The 19,315-nt window shown below is 42.4% G+C and overlaps 1 protein-coding gene and 1 long non-coding RNA gene across 8 annotated transcripts in view; one reads left to right on the top strand and one right to left on the bottom strand.

Moving 5' to 3' along the window:
• Window positions 1-19,315, bottom strand: part of LOC139434055 (uncharacterized) — an 82,902-nt gene that overhangs the window by 39,475 nt on the left and 24,112 nt on the right. The gene's annotated exons all lie outside the window — the stretch shown is intronic.
• The window catches only part of frmd4a (FERM domain containing 4A), a 97,479-nt gene that overhangs the window by 54,837 nt on the left and 23,327 nt on the right, over window positions 1-19,315 (top strand). For 6 of the 7 annotated variants that reach the window (XM_034084555.2, XM_034084554.2, XM_034084552.2 and 3 more), the window contains exons 2-5: window positions 5,573-5,638; window positions 10,789-10,883; window positions 12,185-12,277; window positions 17,745-17,829. In XM_034084555.2, the coding sequence (XP_033940446.1) occupies window positions 5,573-5,638; window positions 10,789-10,883; window positions 12,185-12,277; window positions 17,745-17,829 (339 nt within the window). Of the gene's footprint in view, window positions 1-2,364; window positions 2,950-5,572; window positions 5,639-10,788; window positions 10,884-12,184; window positions 12,278-17,744; window positions 17,830-19,315 lie in introns of those variants that run through there. The other variant, XM_034084556.2, reaches the window with a different exon arrangement.

The raw sequence follows: 19,315 nt of genomic DNA, 5'->3' as shown, positions 1-19,315 counted from the left end.
TGGTGTCAGACCATGCTTGCTCTCAAAGTGACGTGTTTAAGAGTGTTTGTTTAGTCTGCATACATATGGGAGAGATGCAGACAAAGACAGACAGAGTTAGACAGAGAACGAAAGCATGGTGTGTGCGTGTGTGTGTGTGTCTTAACTCCCTACCGCAGCGTCCTACAGTCAGGGTTAAAGAGATTCTCCATCTTGCTTCAATTAACCACTCGGCGCTGTTTATATCACATTCCACCAATATAGGTTACCTTTTCCAACACAGACCATCTACCCCCGTTCCCCTGCTCGACCCTAAAACCTGACTCTGATACCCACTGCCTGTTAAACCCACCTCACCAATCCAGGTCTTTCCCCTTTGGAGCCCTACACCATAAAAATACAGCAGATCAGCACCTCATTACGACCACACCTCAGCCTGGAATAGAAGCCCACCGGCTCCATAACAGGCCTCTGTCAGGGCCCAGATATGTCACACCTAAAAGTGTTTCTCACCTTATGGGTCTTGGAAACACCCTGTGTAGGTCATTGAAAGGTGACCATGTAAAAGTTAGGGAAGTTAAGGGCCATGAGTATCGGGCAGCGAGGCTCACTAAATCACAGCTGTTTGTTATTGTTCCTTCCTGCCTTGCTTCCTTTCTTCCTTCCTTCCTTTTCCTCTCTGTGAAGCTGTCTCTTGGTAACTGGAAAAATCATTCAAAAACTCATGGAGTTTAAGTGTTCAGGATCTTCCTAGTGCATTTGTTGGCCTTCCTCTTTTTTCCTTCCTCTTTGTCAGTTTACCCCATTCCCCCTCTGCATTGTCCCCTTCTCTCTCCCTCACATGCATTGGCCAAACAACAGGCCCCTTGTGATAGCAAACTGAGGAAGTTACCAATAAAGGGAGATATGTATTTGACCGGAGAAAGCGAAGGAGGAACGGGTGTGTGTATTAAAGCCAAAGAAAGAGTCATCTGGAGATGTTTAAGTTGGACAGGCCAGTTTCCGGTGTCTGGAACAGGCCAAAAATATCCAGAAACAGACAAATCCAGCAGGGAGCGGAAAGGATACACCTCCTCTTTTCTCATGTGACCTTCTACATTCAGCAAAATAAGCTGAATTCTGGGCCTGCAGCATAAGCTTTGGTAGTAACAAAACTGTTCAAGCCAAGCACATTAAATTTAATTGCATCTTCATTTTGCTTAATGTCTGGGAATGGAGAATTCCAGATGAATCGTGCAAATGTAGGACTATAAATCGTCTGTTGTATTTCAAATATTGTGCAACTGCATTTGGTTTAGACAAACTGTATTTTCTGACAGACTGATCTGAAAAGATTATCTTTAGACAAAAATTGGTCAAGTATCCTTGATGATGACTGCTTAGCGTGATTGTACTAGTATGCATACTGTTCATGTGCTACATGTGGCCTCACTGTATTCATCATGTGGGGATTACTCATGTTGTAAAACAATAATAGACAAGCCTACGCTTGCTGAGTTGTACAAATACTTTACTGACAGTGGGTATAGGCTTTGCTCTGCTTTCAAAGCCCACACTGCGGTATCTATCTATGGTACCACAAACTGGACTGATTTTGTTATGTTTACAACCTGGTGGTCTCAACGGCTGCTGCTGCAGCAGCTGCATAAGGTGAACACAAGTGCCCAATTTAGGTCCTACAAAAAAAAAACAGTCAGTCCAACGGCTGCAGTGGAATGAAGGACAGAGTCACCCAAGCCAGTAAACCTGAGAAGTCAGGAAGTGACATGCTAGAAAGATAGAGACCGAACCAGGGATGTAAAGTTCTTATTGAATCTCCTACTTTTTAGCAGAGCCATTTTAGGCTTATGGATATCTATCAAACACAAACCTATGTTGCTGTAAAGTAATAAAACATAGGAGGGCAGGGTCTTTCGAGACAGCTCAATCTCCCTCACAAAGCCTAATTTCTGTAAATACAACTGATTTTAGACAGCAGGCACAGTGTGTCAAACTGCTCATTGTTAGGTATCAGTGCATCACTTGTTTTAAAGGCAGGGTATTAATGTGCTCTGCAGACACAGATGTCTGTTTGGGTTTGTAGACACACACACACACACACACACACACACACACACACACACACACACACACACACACACACACACACACACACACACACACACACACACACACACACACACACACACACACACACACACACACACACACACACACACACACACACACACACACACACACACACACACACACACACACACACACACACACACACACATACCATGTATACATCAGGGAGAGAGAGGTCTGCAGTTTCTCATGGCTGTGAGCTGCTGCTGCAGAAAATGTCCCCTCATCTCCTCCTCTCCCCGCCCCCACATCTTGCCTCCATTATTCCCGTGTTTTCGAAGCAACTCTGATGACAGCGAGTAACATAGCTGGAAGTGAAGGCAGGCTGGAATACGCTCGACCGTTAACCGTTTCTTCTGCTCGTCCGCTCGTCCCCCTCGGTTGCTGACCGTTGGTACGGTATCGCGCTATCCGCACGTTCACTCACCGTTTGTGCACGGTGCCGGTGAGAGAAGAGAGGGGGGTTGGTCGACCAGGACTAGACCCGTGAGAAGCTCACTGACTTCGGAAGGAGGGAGGAGAGCAAGCCGTGGAAGAGGCTGCACGGTCGCCAAATTGTCTCTACATTAGAAAGCGAGGACCTGAGATGTAGTGTCTCTGGTGAATAGAAGGGAGCTAAAGAGAGCTGCGTCGCTTAACGTTAACTAATGGTCAGTAACATGGATGCTGATGTGCCTCCTCCTCTAGGCCAGCCGGGAAAACGGGTATTTTTTGACGATTTTCTGGCAGTGACACGACTCGTTTCTTTCTGGGATTAATCATTTGTTTTTTTGAATATTTTTCTCTGCTCCTGCAGCCGGTTTTTGTGTGGGAGCATTGCAGGGAGCGTTTGTTTGCAAGGTAACTAACTAATGATAACGTTAGTGCTGTGGCCAGCAGTGGCCCAGGCATCACTGTCAGCTAACTGTTTGTGTGTGTGTCTGCTATTTGGGTGTCAGCTCCAGCAACATAATTAAGCATTTTGAACATGGCTGCTTTATTCATTGTTCATTGTCACGTTTTGTCTTTTGATATCACCGTTTCATGCCAATGAGTCAGGAAGAAGGTTGTTTCTTGGCCAATCCAACCCTGACTAGTAATGGGTAAGAAATGTTGGTGGGTTACATGCAGAATGAATCACACACCAGGGCAAAACCACATGTGTGTGCCTATGTTTCTCCCAGGTTATTTTATCTCGGATGTAATGTTCACAGCATGCATTGGTTAGAGCAAAGATGCTGTAAATATATTCAGTGGTTTTTATCATATATAAAATAGCCTGTACAAATATCTGTCTTCACTGTCTCATGGTGCAGCAATATTCCACATGTTCCTTTTTTGTATTGAGTGTAATTGGTAGAAGCTATTCATAGAAACTTTATTGCATTTGGTTTCATGGTGGAAATAAACTCAGTAGCATGTGTCCAATCCCACAAAGTGAATTTCAGGACTAAAACCAATAAGTGTCTGTCTCTGCCAGATTGAACTCCCTAATATTACCCTGAAGGCAGTGATTTGTTACCTTGACATTAAGGTTCGTACAATTCCCAGGTGTCTCAAGCAGAGTGAGAGTGTGTTTGTGTGTGTGTTTGTGCGTATATTTTCTCTGTCTGCATTGCAGTTAAAGGTATTCTGCAGGCAAAATACAAAAGTACAGTAGGATGTTTGGTCAGTACTCTAGCCCTCTCTTCTTCTCCAAACTAAACAATAAATAAATAAATGAGTTTAGCCAGCAAAAAAAGAAAACTGAAATTAAATATTTGCATAATAACTGCACCAACATTGTATACACTAGGCATCTCAGGATTGCTATACTTTTTATATTTGTCTGGAAATAATCATGTTTACACATATGATCTTCCACTCAGTTGCCATGACAGTACCACTTAAATCAGTGTATACAGTATAAACATGAAAAGTTTTGGAAAGACAATGTAACTCTTACATGGACATGAAAACAAAATAAATATTGAAGTGTGTGTGTTAATGTGTGCACAGGTGCACCCAATCTTAAACCCTCAAACCACAGGAGCTCAATGGTGAGAGGGAGGGCAAACCAAACCCTTCAAAGTACTAGAAGCTGCACTCACACACATGTACACTACACACCAACACACACACCCCAGTAATCATTCAGCAGAGTTCACACAGAGATGAGTGTTAAGACACAACTCTGTCACTCCTCTCCCTCTATTTCTCTGGTATTTTCAGCTCTCTGCTAAAGCTGCCACCTGGATGCAAGCTGGCATAAGCGGTGAGAAAGTAAGAGTATGTTATTCTCATGTTGTGGACACACCCTTACCAAATTGCAAGTGCCTCAGGTGGCCAATGTGATCTGTGTGGTGAAGAGTTACAAACCGGTTACGCTTGGTGCTTGTGTTTATGGCATCTATGTTTGGAAGGGCTTTCTCATTCCATTTTTGACAATGATTATGTCTCTCCACCTTTCTTTCTTCCCCTTCTCCAATTGTTACCCCTCTACACACCTCCCCCTGGTCCCTCCCCATTTTCCAGATGTGAGGGGGGTGTGGGAGGAGCCAGGGGGTATTTGTGTTCCTCGGGGTCGCTGCTTCCTGTGAAAATTGTAGAGAAACTCCACATGTGCTGAAAACACCAGAAATCACAAACAGACAAATGCTGAATACTCTGCTTTGAATTTGTCTGTGATTGTTTACATTTTACCCAGAAAGCACATTTTAAGACAGCTTTGAATAATTGGCTTGGGTTTTTTCAGTTGTAACAGGTTTTATCTTACTTGTGTGTATGTGGCGCATATTTACAACAGTTGACTATTAAACCATTGCACCTGCTTCAGTGTTTACACTTGAACTTGGCAGACGGATTATCACTTTATTAGCGGCTCTACTCTGTAAACTTTGTATCAACAGCGCAGAGAAAAAAAAGTTACGATTTTTAGCGTGCAGCTTCACTTAGTGTGGTCAATGAAGTCCACTGATGGATAATGGATTTCCTGCTCAAGAAGGAATGCTAGAAATGTCAGTGAGGTAGAGAACAGCGCAGGACGTTGTCTCTATTGGCCCATTGTGTGGGTTCAGCTAACCTTATTAAGAATTCACTGAGATAACTAGCAATGCACCAATACAACTTTTTAGTCCCAGTTCCAATACCTGGGCTATAAGTATCTGTTGTATACCAATCTTACAGTCTGTATCGTATATTGCTTTGTGTCTCACTGTGTTGAAGAGACTGGGACCATACTCTTTTGTGTAAGCTAACATCAGACTTGATTTTAACATTGCTTTCATAACTTTGTAAAAACCAGCAGAGTTACATATTGTTTTGACACATTGACTTTCCAGATTTAGAAAGTATATTGACGTAGCAAGCAAGAAATACCTCAAAACTGTTGTCATAGTTGTTGTTATACAATCTACGGGCGTGCTGCTGACAAATGACTTAGTATGCAGATTTGAAACATATTTTTGACTGGAATCCCTTGTTTCTTTTTGTCTGTTTTTCTCAGATGACGGAGGGGAGGCGATGTCAGGTCCATCTGCTGGACGACAGGAAGCTGGAGCTGCTTGTACAGGTGACTCTCTCCTCCTCGCGCCCATCTTTCTTCCCTCTCTCTTTGCAGACTCTCCTTTCCTTAGAGCGAATATGCAATGTGTGGTGTCCTCAGGGATTTGGTTACTGCTGACCCAGGGAAATTTGGTCAGCAGTAGGTGACTTTGCTTTTTCTTAATGCTCACCTGATCCTTCAACACACACACACACACACACACACACACACACACACACACACACACACACACACACACACACACACACACACACACACACACACACACACACACACACACACACACACACACACACACACACACACACACACACACACACACACACACACACACACACACACACACACACACACACACACACACACACACACACACACACTGCATACACACAAGTGTGCATGCAGCAGACCATGCCCTGATTTACCATCCCTGTAGAAGCAATGAGTTTAGTCCTAATAATGTCCTAAAAATAAACTCTTCCTCCTAAACTCATGCTTCAATGCTCAATCTTCATCGTCCATCCCCACTGCCTTCCCAGAATGCATCAGAAATGCCCAGAATGATTTAACATAAAACATCAACTGTTTGTGTAATTGACAATGCTCCTTCTTATCCTGCACAAATCTCTGTGTAATTTACAAAGCTCCATGCAATCCTCCAATTGTCCAGGAAAAACAAAGCTGCATGCTGCCCCCCTCCCCCCTACTTTCAGCCTTCAATTTTACCCAGCAGGCCTTTCTGCAGTAATGACCAAAGGCAGCAGCAGCACCCAATGCACGCCCATCTATCCCTTGTTCGCCATGTAAAGCCCACACCCTTTGTAGATAGCTACTTAATACTGTAGATCTGCTCTGGTCTGCTTTATGTTATACACCCAGGGTTAAACCCTCTTGTGAAAGCTTTTTCCATCACACAATAGCACATACTTTATTTGGTGGGGAGTTTTTGTTCTTTATAACATGTATGGCCCTCTCTGCAAAGTAACCTCTCCCTTCACTTCCTCCTTTTCTCCATTGATTGTTGATGACATACACTTTCATCATGTATAAGATTCCTCTCATGGTTTGGCTTCAAAGTAAATAGCCTCTTCATGAGAGGCTTCTTCCACTATTCCTAACATCTCTTAGCCCCCTTTGGTCTGACCCGATTCCACTGCAAATGAGACAACAGAAAGTAATTGCCCTGGAACAGTAGAAGAACGGGAAGCAGAGCATATAGAAAGATTGACGCAGAAACTCAAGAGGTTTAGAGGGAGAAAGAAAAGTGAGATGAGAGCTCAGGAATACAGAGACAGGAGATGACACTAAAGGGATAGGAATGGAGAGGAGAAAATGGAGGGTAGAGCTTTGGATAGGTCTGCTGACTTTCTGATTCGATTACTCTGTCAGAACTGATCCTCTCTTTCAAATTGGTACTTGTCTTTGCACCGCTTCCACTCTCTTCTCTCTCCCCATCTCTCTTGACTTTCTACATCTCAGTATCCATTTGTTTTCTCAGCTCATTTTAGCCTTCACCTGCCCCAGCTCTGCCTTCTTCTAAATCGAAAATATAAAACACAGCTATAGCAGTTCTGTATCTCATCCATCTATTATCTCTTCTGCTCGCCATTCCTCCTCTTGGCCATTGAGAAAGGAAATTACTGGGAATTTAACAAAAAGAGAGTTGAATATAAACATTTAAGTAATCTTTATTTTATGTAAAGAGTTTTACAGATACTTGAAGTCGTGTGAGAGATAAAATCTGTTCTGTTTACCACATAATATACTTAATATAACATATACATGGTATTTTTACTGTTTGGCAATGGTATTATCAAGAGAGAAGTCAGGAAGAGGGGATGTTATTAACAAACCATTGTCATAAAAATCTGGATGCTGCTGTCTTTTTTTCTATCCTCAGTTTTTTGCATTGGGTACAGTAGGCCATTAAGTTGTTTTTGGACCACAGAGAATGTTATTCTTAGTTTTCAAGTAACCAAGAAAGCAGTCAGGACCTTCCTTAATTTGAAAAAAAAAGATTTCTAGAAGAGATGATGATAATTCATGCAGAATTACACACTCCATCGTGCTCTACTGATCATTTATAACCAGTGTGGTCAAGTCTGTCCTGTTGCGGTTTTCATATAACTTCCTGTCCGAGCACGGCAGCCATCTAGCCTTTGAAAGGTTGGATCTCACTTCTGTCACTGACTTGTAACGTTGACCAGCTGTTTAATCCCAGAAGAGTCATTTAACATTTCCCTCTTCCTCATCCCCTTCCTCCTTCCTTTGATAGACTTGTTTATGGAGCAATGCCTCATTGGCTGAGAACTATGTGTTAGAAGGCCAACACGCATTTTTACCAGGCCGTAACCCCCAAATACTCCACTGGGTGAACATATATTTCAGTCATATGGCTATCACTGCCTGAGGTTAGAGTTGTGTAAGATTGAATGGGTTATTAAGTTGTGTGACATTGTAACTCTTCCACACCAATGTTTATTTGAAGAAAACAAAAAGGTTTAAATGTAAAATGGTAAGATGCTACACTAAAAGTGTCTACACAGAACTAGTTGAAAATATTAAAACTTTTTTGGGCATCTTGTGACTAAAAATCTTTTCCCTTCCCACCCTTGGACTTTTGGATTGGCATTTGGAAATGAGTTAGCAGCCCATAAATAAATCCGGGCAATCCTGAAGGCGCCTGGCTAGCTGTTTGCTGAGATAGGGCCGTAACTTGCTGCCAGCCAGGCGAGTGAGCTACTGTTGTGTGTTAGTCACTTGTCTGGGGGTTTGCTTTAGCATGTCTCCTCCTATCTTGCACTTCCCTGTAATTCTCATACTGTTAATTATCTGTGCTGCTGAGGAGGCACAGGCTAAATGTCTATTAGCAGTAATGCTGTCTAAGCTAGCAGAGAGCTTTACTGCTTGATAGATGGCTGCATAGAGTGTGTGTGTGTGTGTGTGTTTTATATTCAGTATCATCTGTATGGTTCTGGAATGTGCCTCAGTTATTGTGTGAGTGTGTTTGATGTTCCCTATCACTTAGCTTATTACCTGTCATTCACTCTCTGTATCACTGTTGGTATCTTCCACAACGTAATTACACATCCGCTAGGTACCTGGCATTTCACAGATAAGTTGTAGTGTAAGGAAGGGGGGAGTCGTCACTTGAAGGGGGAGAAGCAAACTCAATTATACTATCAGTGATTTTTTAAAGAGATTTTCACAGTCTGCTTGGTATTCATAACAATGCCGAGGCAAGAAGTAAGCTTAACCTTGCAGGGGTCCTTCTGTTCTTTTTTATCACCAGTCTTGCACTTCTTGTATCTGGGGCTCATTTCATCTCCATATTTCTAACGGTTTATGTGTCCATGTGTCTCCGTCCCCCTCTCTTTGTTTTTTATGCCGTGGTGGCACGGATGTCATTTAATTGATATTGTTGCCAGAGCAGTTGACTGCTGTGTAGTAATGAGAGACCACGACTGTGTATGTGTCTCTAGCTGAACCAAAACATGTATTACCGCTAATACTATAAAGATAGCTTGCTTCCAGACCTAAAATGTCCACATTTAAATTGTTTTTGAGCACTTCAAAGAGATCGAGTGTCGCTTTTTTGACTTGCTGCCCTCCTATTTGGAGAAATAACAGAGCCAATCAAAGCCTTTGTGGATGGAAATACCAGTTATTGTCAGATTCAGACAGATCAGTACCTGTATAGTTAAGTACAGCTCTTAAAACCCTTCTCTGGATGTATTGAACTACATGCAACCATTGTAAATACACATTTAGCATGTAAAGAGGTGCCTTTTATTATTCTTGTAGTGAATTTAGATTAGAAAGTTTTCTTCAAATAACATCCTCTATATTCATTATTGAAGTGTTATGGGTTTCTTCTTAATAATTCCAGTGATGAAAGGTTTTGGAGTCAGGTGAGATGAAAGAGACACAACAAGCTAGTACAGTAGCCATTTTGTTTCCTATTTATCACTGTTTATCTTGTACAGATGTGAAATATGCACCTATATGGCAGATGCAGCCTATGTGTTAGCTTCTATTCTCTCCAGAGTCTTTTCTGTGTTGCCGGATCACTGTAGGCGTTGTGCTTATGTGAGATCTGGGTCATTGGAGTTGTGTTTCTGTGTGTACGTACGTGTATGTATACATGTATGCTTGCTGTGTGTATGACATCACCTCCTCTTTAAATAGCTCTCAGTAGCTTCTGTCACTGAAGTTGTGCAGTGAACAGATAGTAAAGGACCTCAGGGGGAGATTGTTAAGAATGTGCGCACTATGGCGTGTGTGTGTGTGTGTGTGTGTGTGTGTGTGTGTGTGTGTGTGTGTGTGTGTGTGTGTGTGTGTGTGTGTGTGTGTGTGTGTGTGTGTGTGTGTGCGCGCGCGCGCACGCTTATATGGTTGCACACAGTACGTTTTTCCCTTGTCCCCTATCCTGAACATACACAGCACATCACACATGTACCTCCTGTGTGTTGTGAGTGGGCTGCATGAATGTTGTGCATGGGCTCTTTAGTGCATATGTCCATGCAGAATGTGTGTGTGCCTGTAATGAAACTGTAGGCAGCGAGGCACACCCATGGTTAACCTCAGGGTGGAGTGTGCACAGTTACTCAGGATGTCACAAACCAGCAGCATATGGCAGCAGTCCCTGGCCTCTGCCTGGCTTTAAGATGCTCTGCAAGCTTTGAGCGTCGTGATGATTGGAGGTTGTCATTATATAAAGCTCGGACAGTATTCCAGAGTATAAACTAGTTAGAAAGCTTGTATGCTAGCTGCAGCCCTCTCCCTACAATACAATGGTGGAGCCTAGAGGCATGACTCTGCAGTAGAAGTTTGGGACAGATGGGCGGAAATCAGGGAGGGGAAGGGCACGGTACCTGCACTGTCAGCAACATCCACACACTCCATCTTTCTCACACTATCTCTTTCTAATGTATCTCCTCCTCTCTTGCTCTTTTCCTCTTTTCCCCCTTGTTTGTCAGAATGCTTAGTCATTGCAGTTAATCAATAGCTGATAGAAACATTAACATAAAGCTCTACACATGTACTTGTTCCAATTTCACTACAGTGTGATAAAGTACCCTCACACAGAGACAGGACTTTATAACTCAAATTCAAACTATAATGAGAGCAATACTAATATGTCTGTCCCCCTGCAGCCCAAGCTGATGGCAAAGGACTTGCTGGACCTGGTGGCCTCGCACTTCAACCTCAAGGAGAAGGAGTACTTTGGTATTGCATACACCGACGAAACGTAAGTCACATTTGAATAGTAATGCCTTTGAAAGTGAACTCTCTATACTGTATGGTGTTTCAGTAGCCCAGGAATAGGTCTAAAGTTTGTTTTGTTTGTTGGATTGTGTTTGTTCTTCCCTGTTACACTGTAACATTGGTTGCCATAGATGACAAAGGGGAAAACACTGACATTAGTTTTAAGCATACATTGTGTGCTTTGAATATGTTTTAACAAAAGCACCACTATAAAAACTCAATTTCACAGTACAGTGTTTAAGTTTGAATTATGGGTTTAGAAATCTTAAATGTGGCCCTTTGTTTGGCCTTTTTTTTCCTGCTGAATTTGATAATGTTTACTTCGTGTATTTAGTATGTTTGTATACGTTTATTTAGTATAAGAAAAAAATGTCCTGAGAAAAAACCTAGATATCCAGTTTATGGTTTTCACCTATCTTTTATTTGCCAGTAAAAGGAGATGGCTACCTTCATTCAAGTCTAACACCTTGATCATGAATATCATGCTGAAACATACACTGATGTATGATCAGATACCTAGTTATAAAGGGCTTTGATGCTATGATAAGGTTACCAGTGTCCTGCTCTGGGCTAGCTAAAGATCACAAGTCTGTGTCTGTCAGAAGGATTGGTACGAGAACTGTGCAAAAATGACATTCAAATGAGCTTTATTTTGTTTGGTGACCTAGAAAGAGAGACACACCACAGCAGGTTCCCGAACTAGTCCTGCAATATACAAATGATTTACATACAGGCAAACCTGGCCTTTTGTTTTCTCTCTTTGATGCCAAGAAAAAACAGCCTCTGCTCCATGGCATTTACATGGCTGTGACACAGTCTGTCCAGCAAAGCTATATCATCTTTGTAGTTTTAGCCCCCCAGGACTAATTCTATGATGTGTAGATTTGTTCCGAGGGCCTGGGGAGAGCAGACGCCTCAGAGCTGACCGCTCAGTGGTCAAAGAGGCCGTTTGGGAGGGAAACGCATGATAGATTGAGAGACAGAAGGAGGGAGAGCTTGAGAGAGAGATGTTGCTCAGTTGCTCAGGAAACCATGCAGGGTTACCAGGGTGACAAGCTGTCTCTGCAGTTTTTCTCTCAGTTGGAGGGGGACAGAAAAAAGAGAGGAGAGGGGGATAGAAAAGGGGGGGGGCAACAGAAGGGAAGACATGGAAATAGGAAAAGAAACATGGGGAGATTCAAGTAAAGAAAATGTTTAGCATAATTATATAAGTTCTGTGTATTATTTTTGGATAATTATACCTCCCTGAAAAAAAGGTAGTGATTGGCTGTTTTGTCTCATCAGGGGCCATTTTAGTTGGCTGCAGTTGGACCGCAGGGTATTAGAACATGAGTTCCCGAAGAAGTCTGGTCCCATTGTCCTCTACTTCTGTGTCAGGTGAGTCTCTCTTTATTAAATTACTCAGCTAACTAACCCATGCCTCAGTCACTGATTGCATTGTTTGAATGTGTGTGAAAGAGAGAGAGAGTGCGTCAAACTGTTAGTGTATGCTTATGCCTTCATGTGGTAATAGGAACAGATTAACAAGGTTAGTTATGACAGGCCTCTATGAAATTGCTTTGACCCCGGAGTTAAACTCCCGCCACGGGGCCTCTCAGCCAATCATGAGCCTCTTAGACCTTATCATTATGCGCTGCATGCAAATCTCGTCAAGTAGCTTTGCGGTGACTACAAAGTGCCCTATTCCAAACAGGATGGCAGGATCACGTACAGAGAGAAGCCGTGGCATTTCCGTACTATATTTTTGTATATCACTTAAAAAACGTTGGTCCCTTGTTTGTTAAAGGTTTATGTGTCAATTTAAATGCTTAGAAAGATACATGAATACATGAAAGAAAATAGTCTGGTTCTTGACTCAACCAATACGAAACATACAATCCTACAGTGTGCTCTTCTTGCTGTATTGGAGTCTACTTCTCATTTAAAGCAGACTCTTCTATGACCTGTTATGATAGGGTCATGAAATAATCCAAAAAACCCACACTACTCTCTTAGCCCTTTGCACTGCTTATACAAAAGCCCTTCTCATATTTAAAAACTCACCACACTCACACAAGTGTGCACGTGTGTGTTTGTGTGTGTTTTCTTTGTTTGTGTGCATGTGGGTGTTTTATCTTCAATAGGCTCTTGAAAATGCAAGAAAAAGGCACCTGACCTGCGAGGATATTTTCTAATCTTTCTTGGCCTCAAATGAAAACGCAAAGCCATCCTCTGCCCAAACACACAGGAGCTCTCAGTCAGAGCCTGCAGAGGGAAAGCCAAGCCTTTGTTTTGGGTCCACTTATGTTCTCTGTCCCCAACAAATATCCATGATGTCATATACACCCGAGGGACTGAGCTTGGTTAGCAACGTACATAGTAACATGACGTACAATATCCCTGCTAAACAATGTCACTGAGTAGTCATTTCCAGGGCGACATTTACGGCACAGCTCACCATGACACCATGAGGTGACTGTATAGCAAAATTGTATTCTTAGACACATTGTTCACCCTGTTTAGTTAACAATGTTGTCATTGTACAATTTGATATACTAAAAACATGTGCAGATGAGTATAATTTGCTGCATTTAGTGCTGCCTATTTCAGTAAAGTGGCATTGATATACACAGTTACCATCTCTCTTTATCTGTGGTAAGCTATAAAACATTTTTTTAAATGTGTGTGTCCGACTCCGTGATGGTCAGAGTGTGGGTCACTGTGTGTGTATTTACATAGACTAGGTGTTTAGGGATGTTGTGGTGGTGGTGCTGTGACATTGTGAACTTTGACACCATTTTGTGGCTGCATCCCCCTTTTTATTCTCGCCGTTTAGTCCAATCTCTCACCTCAATCTTTCCCCCCACACACACACACACACACACACACACACACACACACACACACACACACACACACACACACACACACACACACACACACACACACACACACACACACACACACACACACACACACACACACACACACACACACACACACACACACACACACACACACACACACACACGCACACACACACACCTAACCCTGAGAAACACATACACATGCATAGGCAGACTCAGGACTATAATGGAGCAACTGTTCGCCCAAATGTCATGCCTGAATCCATTATCAATGTGAGCATATTGTTTTCATTAGCACAAGGAAAGGTTGTCTCTGGGTGCAGGTGTGTCACTGCCAGGTGCATGCACAACATCTATTTGCATGCTTATGTGGTATCTGTACAATGCGTGTGTTCCCATAAATGCTAGGCAGCAGCCCACTTCCAGCTGATTCAGTGGGAGCCTTTTTGCATGCTTGCTGCTGTGCTGGCAGTGTGTGTATAACTCATCAACACCATGGCTTTAATTAAATGTTCCCACTGAATATTGACATGGCTCCTCTCATTTTCTCCTGCAGCTCAATGGGTAACGCGATTTAAACCCTCCAATATTGATCCTCCTACAATCCCTCTGACTCAATACCTTTACACTCATACACACACAAATCGACACATACACTCACGTGTTTTCATAGGAACATGTGCTTAGGCCACATTATACACACTTTTGGGATACATCAAGTCATACACTGAAGATGTTTAAGATGATAGCTTCCATCAAAGAACAGCTAACAATTAGTAGCTTCCTAGCATTCCATCATTGCTCCTCTCTGGCTCTGCATGCATTCATGAGCTAAATTTAGACGGCATTATTACGTTAACTCCCTCCTCATCACGCTGCTAGAAGTGGTTTACTGTGCTTCTCTCCTGTGCGTGTTTGTGTCTGTTGGTGTGTGTGTGTGTGTGTGTGTGTGTGTGTGTGTGTGTGTGTGTGTGTGTGTCTGTGTGTGTCTGTAGTGTATTTGCATGTGGAATCACTACACACTGCTGATGATGCAGAGAAGTGGCCAATGTGTGAAGTGCATCATCATCACATTACATCTCTGTGTGTGTGTGTGTGTGTGTGTGTGTGTGTGTGTGTGTGTGTGTGTGTGTGTGTGTGTGTGTGTGTGTGTGTGTGTGTGTGTGTGTGTGTGTGCGTGCGTGTGCGTGCGTGCGTGTGTGTGTGTGTGTGTGTGTGTGTGTGTATTCAGATTGAGGAATGTGCTCACACTAACAAACTAATAATGGATTGTTGCCAACACACCTGGGGCCTATACTGCGAACCTGGTTCAACCTAGCCTGGATATGTTTGAGTTAGCCGGTTGGCTTAATCCAAAACATACGCGCTCTCGCTAAACTGTCCTACGACGCTGGTTATCAAGTGGATCGCTCAAGCCAGCCGTGTCCTATCTAGTTAGGTGCGCGTTCACATGAAAGGGGTGGTATTTGGAGCATTCGACCAATCACAAACATGGAGAAGCGCACTGACAGCGCAGCGTCATACTTCCTGAATGAAAAGTGAACTTTAATACTAGTCAAAAATGAAGAAGTTAAACTTTAAACATCCATGACTTAAACACTTTATCCAGGATAAAAGCCACATAGCTGCACCTGCAAGGTGAATACAGCTGGTAAAAGAAAAAGTGTTTGAATGCGTACATCAACAGGTTTATGATATCACTGCCCCGTCTAAAACACGATCTGACTTCAATTACATTTGTCTCGAGTGTTTCGTCAACTTAATGTGTTGCTTAAAATAATACTTCTGCATACAGTATGTGACACTGTGAGTGTTGCACGGCCAGATACGGCTCAGCTGACTCAGATAATAAAATATATGATACATTATGAAGTGATATGCCGCGGACTGTACTTAATGTTACTCTGATCCGGTTACTTATGTTGTGGCCGATATTTAAGTAAGCTTTCTTAACGCTAATGTTATAATAGTCAGATTGCTCTGAAGATGGAGGTGATATTCTATTAATGTTCACGTTCACACAGTCGGTGATTTTTGCCGGCCGTCTTTCCTGCGACGGCAGCTTTTCTGTATTTCCTTTCTCCTGTAATATGACTTGATCGCTTTAAACTCCGCACACTGAGCTCTGATTGGTCAGCAGGCGGTGCTTTCACTGAGTTGAGCTCTTAGCCTGCAACCTAACCAGGGGGGTATACTGCGAAGCAGGATTTTCGCTTAGCCGGCTAAATTCAGGGAAAACTCCGGCTTTCCGGTCCTACGAAGCTGGTTCTCTTTTTAGCAAGCTAGATCTCCATGGTAATATATGCTAAGCAGCTAACCTGGTCGGGACCAGGTTAGGTTGCAGGCTAAGAGCTCAACTCAGTGAAAGCACCGCCTGCTGACCAATCAGAGCTCAGTGTGCGGAGTTTAAAGCGATCAAGTCATATTACAGGAGAAATGAAATACAGAAAAACTGCCGTCGCAGGAAAGACGGCCGGCAAAAATCACCGACTGTGTGAACGTGAACATTAATAGAATATCACCTCCCATCTTCAGAGCAATCTGACTATTATAACATTAGCGTTAAGAAAGCTTACTTAAATATCGGCCACAACATAAGTAACCGGATCAGAATACATTAAGTACAGTCCGCGGCATATCACTTCATAATGTATCATATCTCTCCTTATCTGAGTCAGCTGAGCCGTATCTGGCCGTGCAACACTCACAGTGTCACATACTGTATGCAGAAGTATTATTTTAAGCAACACATAAGTTGACGAAACACTCGAGACAAATGTAATTGAAGTCAGATCGTGTTTTAGACGGGCAGTGATATCATAAACCTGTTAATGTACGCATTCAAACACTTGTTCTGTTACCAGCTGTATTCACCTTGCAGGTGCAGCTCTGTGGCTTTTATCCTAGATAAAGTGTTTAAGTCATGGATGTTTAAAGTTTAACTTCTTCATTTTTGACTAGTATTAAAGTTCACTTTTCATTCAGGAAGTATGACGCTGCGCTGTCAGTGCGCTTCTCCATATTTGTGAATGGTCGAATGCTCCAAATACCACCCCTTTCATGTGAACGCGCACCTAACTAGATAGGACACGGCTGGCTTGAGCGATCCACTTGATAACCAGCGTCGTAGGACAGTTTAGCGAGAGCGCGTATGTTTTGGATTAAGCCAACCGGCTAACTCAAACATATCCAGGTTAGGTTGAACCAGGTTCGCAGTATAGGCCCCTGGTCCCGACCAGGTTAGCTGCTTAGCATATATTACCATGGAGATCTAGCCTGCTAAAAAGAGAACCAGCTTCGTAGGACCAGAAAGCCGGAGTTTGCCCTGAATTTAGCCGGCTAAGCGAAAATCCTGCTTCGCAGTATACCCCCCTGGTGAGAGAGGGGATCTGTTTAAGAGGTGTAGAGGGTCAGCCTTTGGTATGGTGGGCCCTCTTCTGGTCCCTCTGGTCGTTGCATACATCTGTCTCAGTCATGACTATACCTTAAAGGTGGGGTAGGTCATTTAGGAGAAACCAGCTCGAGTGTGCTAGAATTTGAAAATACACAGCCGGAACAAATCTGCCACTTCCTTACAGAGCCCCTCCTCCAACACACACGAACGCGCACATGACCAATGAGGGCACGAGATAAGTTTGTCCCCCGATGGAAGGCTGACAGGCAGGTAGGCCATCCAGTTACTTTAGCGGGCCGGCTCAGATGATTGGTTGTGCTTTTTACAGCACCACGGCTTCTACAGATGACATTTTTTTATGGATTTTTTGTCAAAGCACTTAAGATATTCATTGCTATCGGGATGTTAAGAGCATTCCATGGAATATAACAAAAAGTGTATCTCGAGCCGGTTTCTCAAACTTTAATATAACCTTTAATATATTGTGTTTGTTATTTTTGTTTCTGGGTCAAAAGGACTATAAACTTTACTGATTGTCTTTGTAGAACTGAAGGAAAACCTATGATTTGCAAATCTAATAAAATGTATCCCTCTATGTTTTCAGGTTCTACATAGAGAGCATATCCTACCTGAAGGATAATGCTACTATTGAGCTGTTTTTTCTTAATGCCAAGTCCATCATCTACAAGGTAAACTCAATAATATGTTTCCATAATACATTATCCATAATACTGTTGACTGGGATGTATTTATCCTAAAATGCTTTACAAATAAAGATGGTGAGTTTTCTTCTGGACTTGCTAAAAAAAAGAGGTAGGGGTTTTCAGTGGGTATACTTGAAGTTAAAAATAATGTGGAGTAATGGACTTTATACGATTTGAAGCATGCCACTTCATTGGCCAATTTTTGGTTCTAACTGAAGAGGCCAGCTTGGGATTTGGTGAAGCAGAAAATGTGAAACATTTGCATCAGCTGTTGCCTATCATTATATGTGCTGCTCCACATTCCAGCAACTAGCGCATCATTTGACACATTTTCTGCCATCTGTCAATGTTGAAGCACATTTATTTCAGCTGTTAAAATAAACACTACATAAGCTCCCCTAATAGAAATGCAAATATATATTTTGAACATTTGGTGACTCACTTAAAGCATTCCTCTAAAAGAAGGCAATTTCTATGTTTTCTTGTAGTGCAGTTAACTGGTTCGCTTTCCCCTATCATATTCTACCTACTTCCTCCCCTGTAAAAAGACAACAATGTACTGTAGATTCAGTGACACCAGTGTTCAGCAGTTATTTTGCCTGTCCAGAAGAGGGCGTATGTGCTCTTGAAAAAATAAATGGGGCAAAAACAACCCAAACAAAGCTCTGTAGAAAACTCTGATAATATCATTAGACCCATTATTTTCAGTGCTGACAGTGATGGAAATTCCAACAATAAATGCAAAGCCATTTAATGCATATTTTTGTTGAATTAATGTTCAGACTAGTGTGTCATACGCAATTTGTTGTATAAAAGTGGTATACAAACCTCACATAGCTAATAGTGTCAAATAGTAAACAAACCTAAGTTTACATAGGAGGTTTGGGTTGTCTAGTTTATTTCTATGTGCACAGCATCAGTCTTACTGCAGTTGTGATGAGGAAGACACTCAGGGGGAATACACAATCAATGTATTGCGGCCACTGATAGCATCAAGAATCGTCCATCACTTGCAGCCGCTATCTGCCCCATCTCAAGATTGATTAGCAATAGATATTGCTCAAACACACTTGGAAAGTTGTGCTTCTGTGTACAGTTTGCAGCAGATGACCTAATTTAAATATGTGCAAATAGCACAGGAGCACTTCAACTCTATTTGGCTGCACAAATAGGGATGCACTTCCCCCTTTGTGGGGGCTTTGAGAATGATATGGTTTCTTTCTGTCTTATTTGTGCAGGTTAAGTGGATGCAAAAGTGCGCAATCCTCTTGAATGGTAGTGATTATGTAACTGAGTATTCGGGGATAGACTGACCCACAAACAGAAGGTTTCTGATTCAGTCACGTCTTTAGCTACTTCAAGATATCTGATCCCGCTATGCTCATGTATGTCACCCTGATAACAACTTCAGCTAAAATACAATGATCTCTTTCAATGCAAGAGAGCAATACAATAAAATAAATATAATGCA

Source organism: Pseudochaenichthys georgianus, chromosome 6, assembly GCF_902827115.2.
Source record: "Pseudochaenichthys georgianus chromosome 6, fPseGeo1.2, whole genome shotgun sequence".
Classification (NCBI taxonomy): Eukaryota; Metazoa; Chordata; class Actinopteri; order Perciformes; family Channichthyidae; genus Pseudochaenichthys; species Pseudochaenichthys georgianus.
This window is presented reverse-complemented; position numbering and strand designations above follow the sequence as displayed.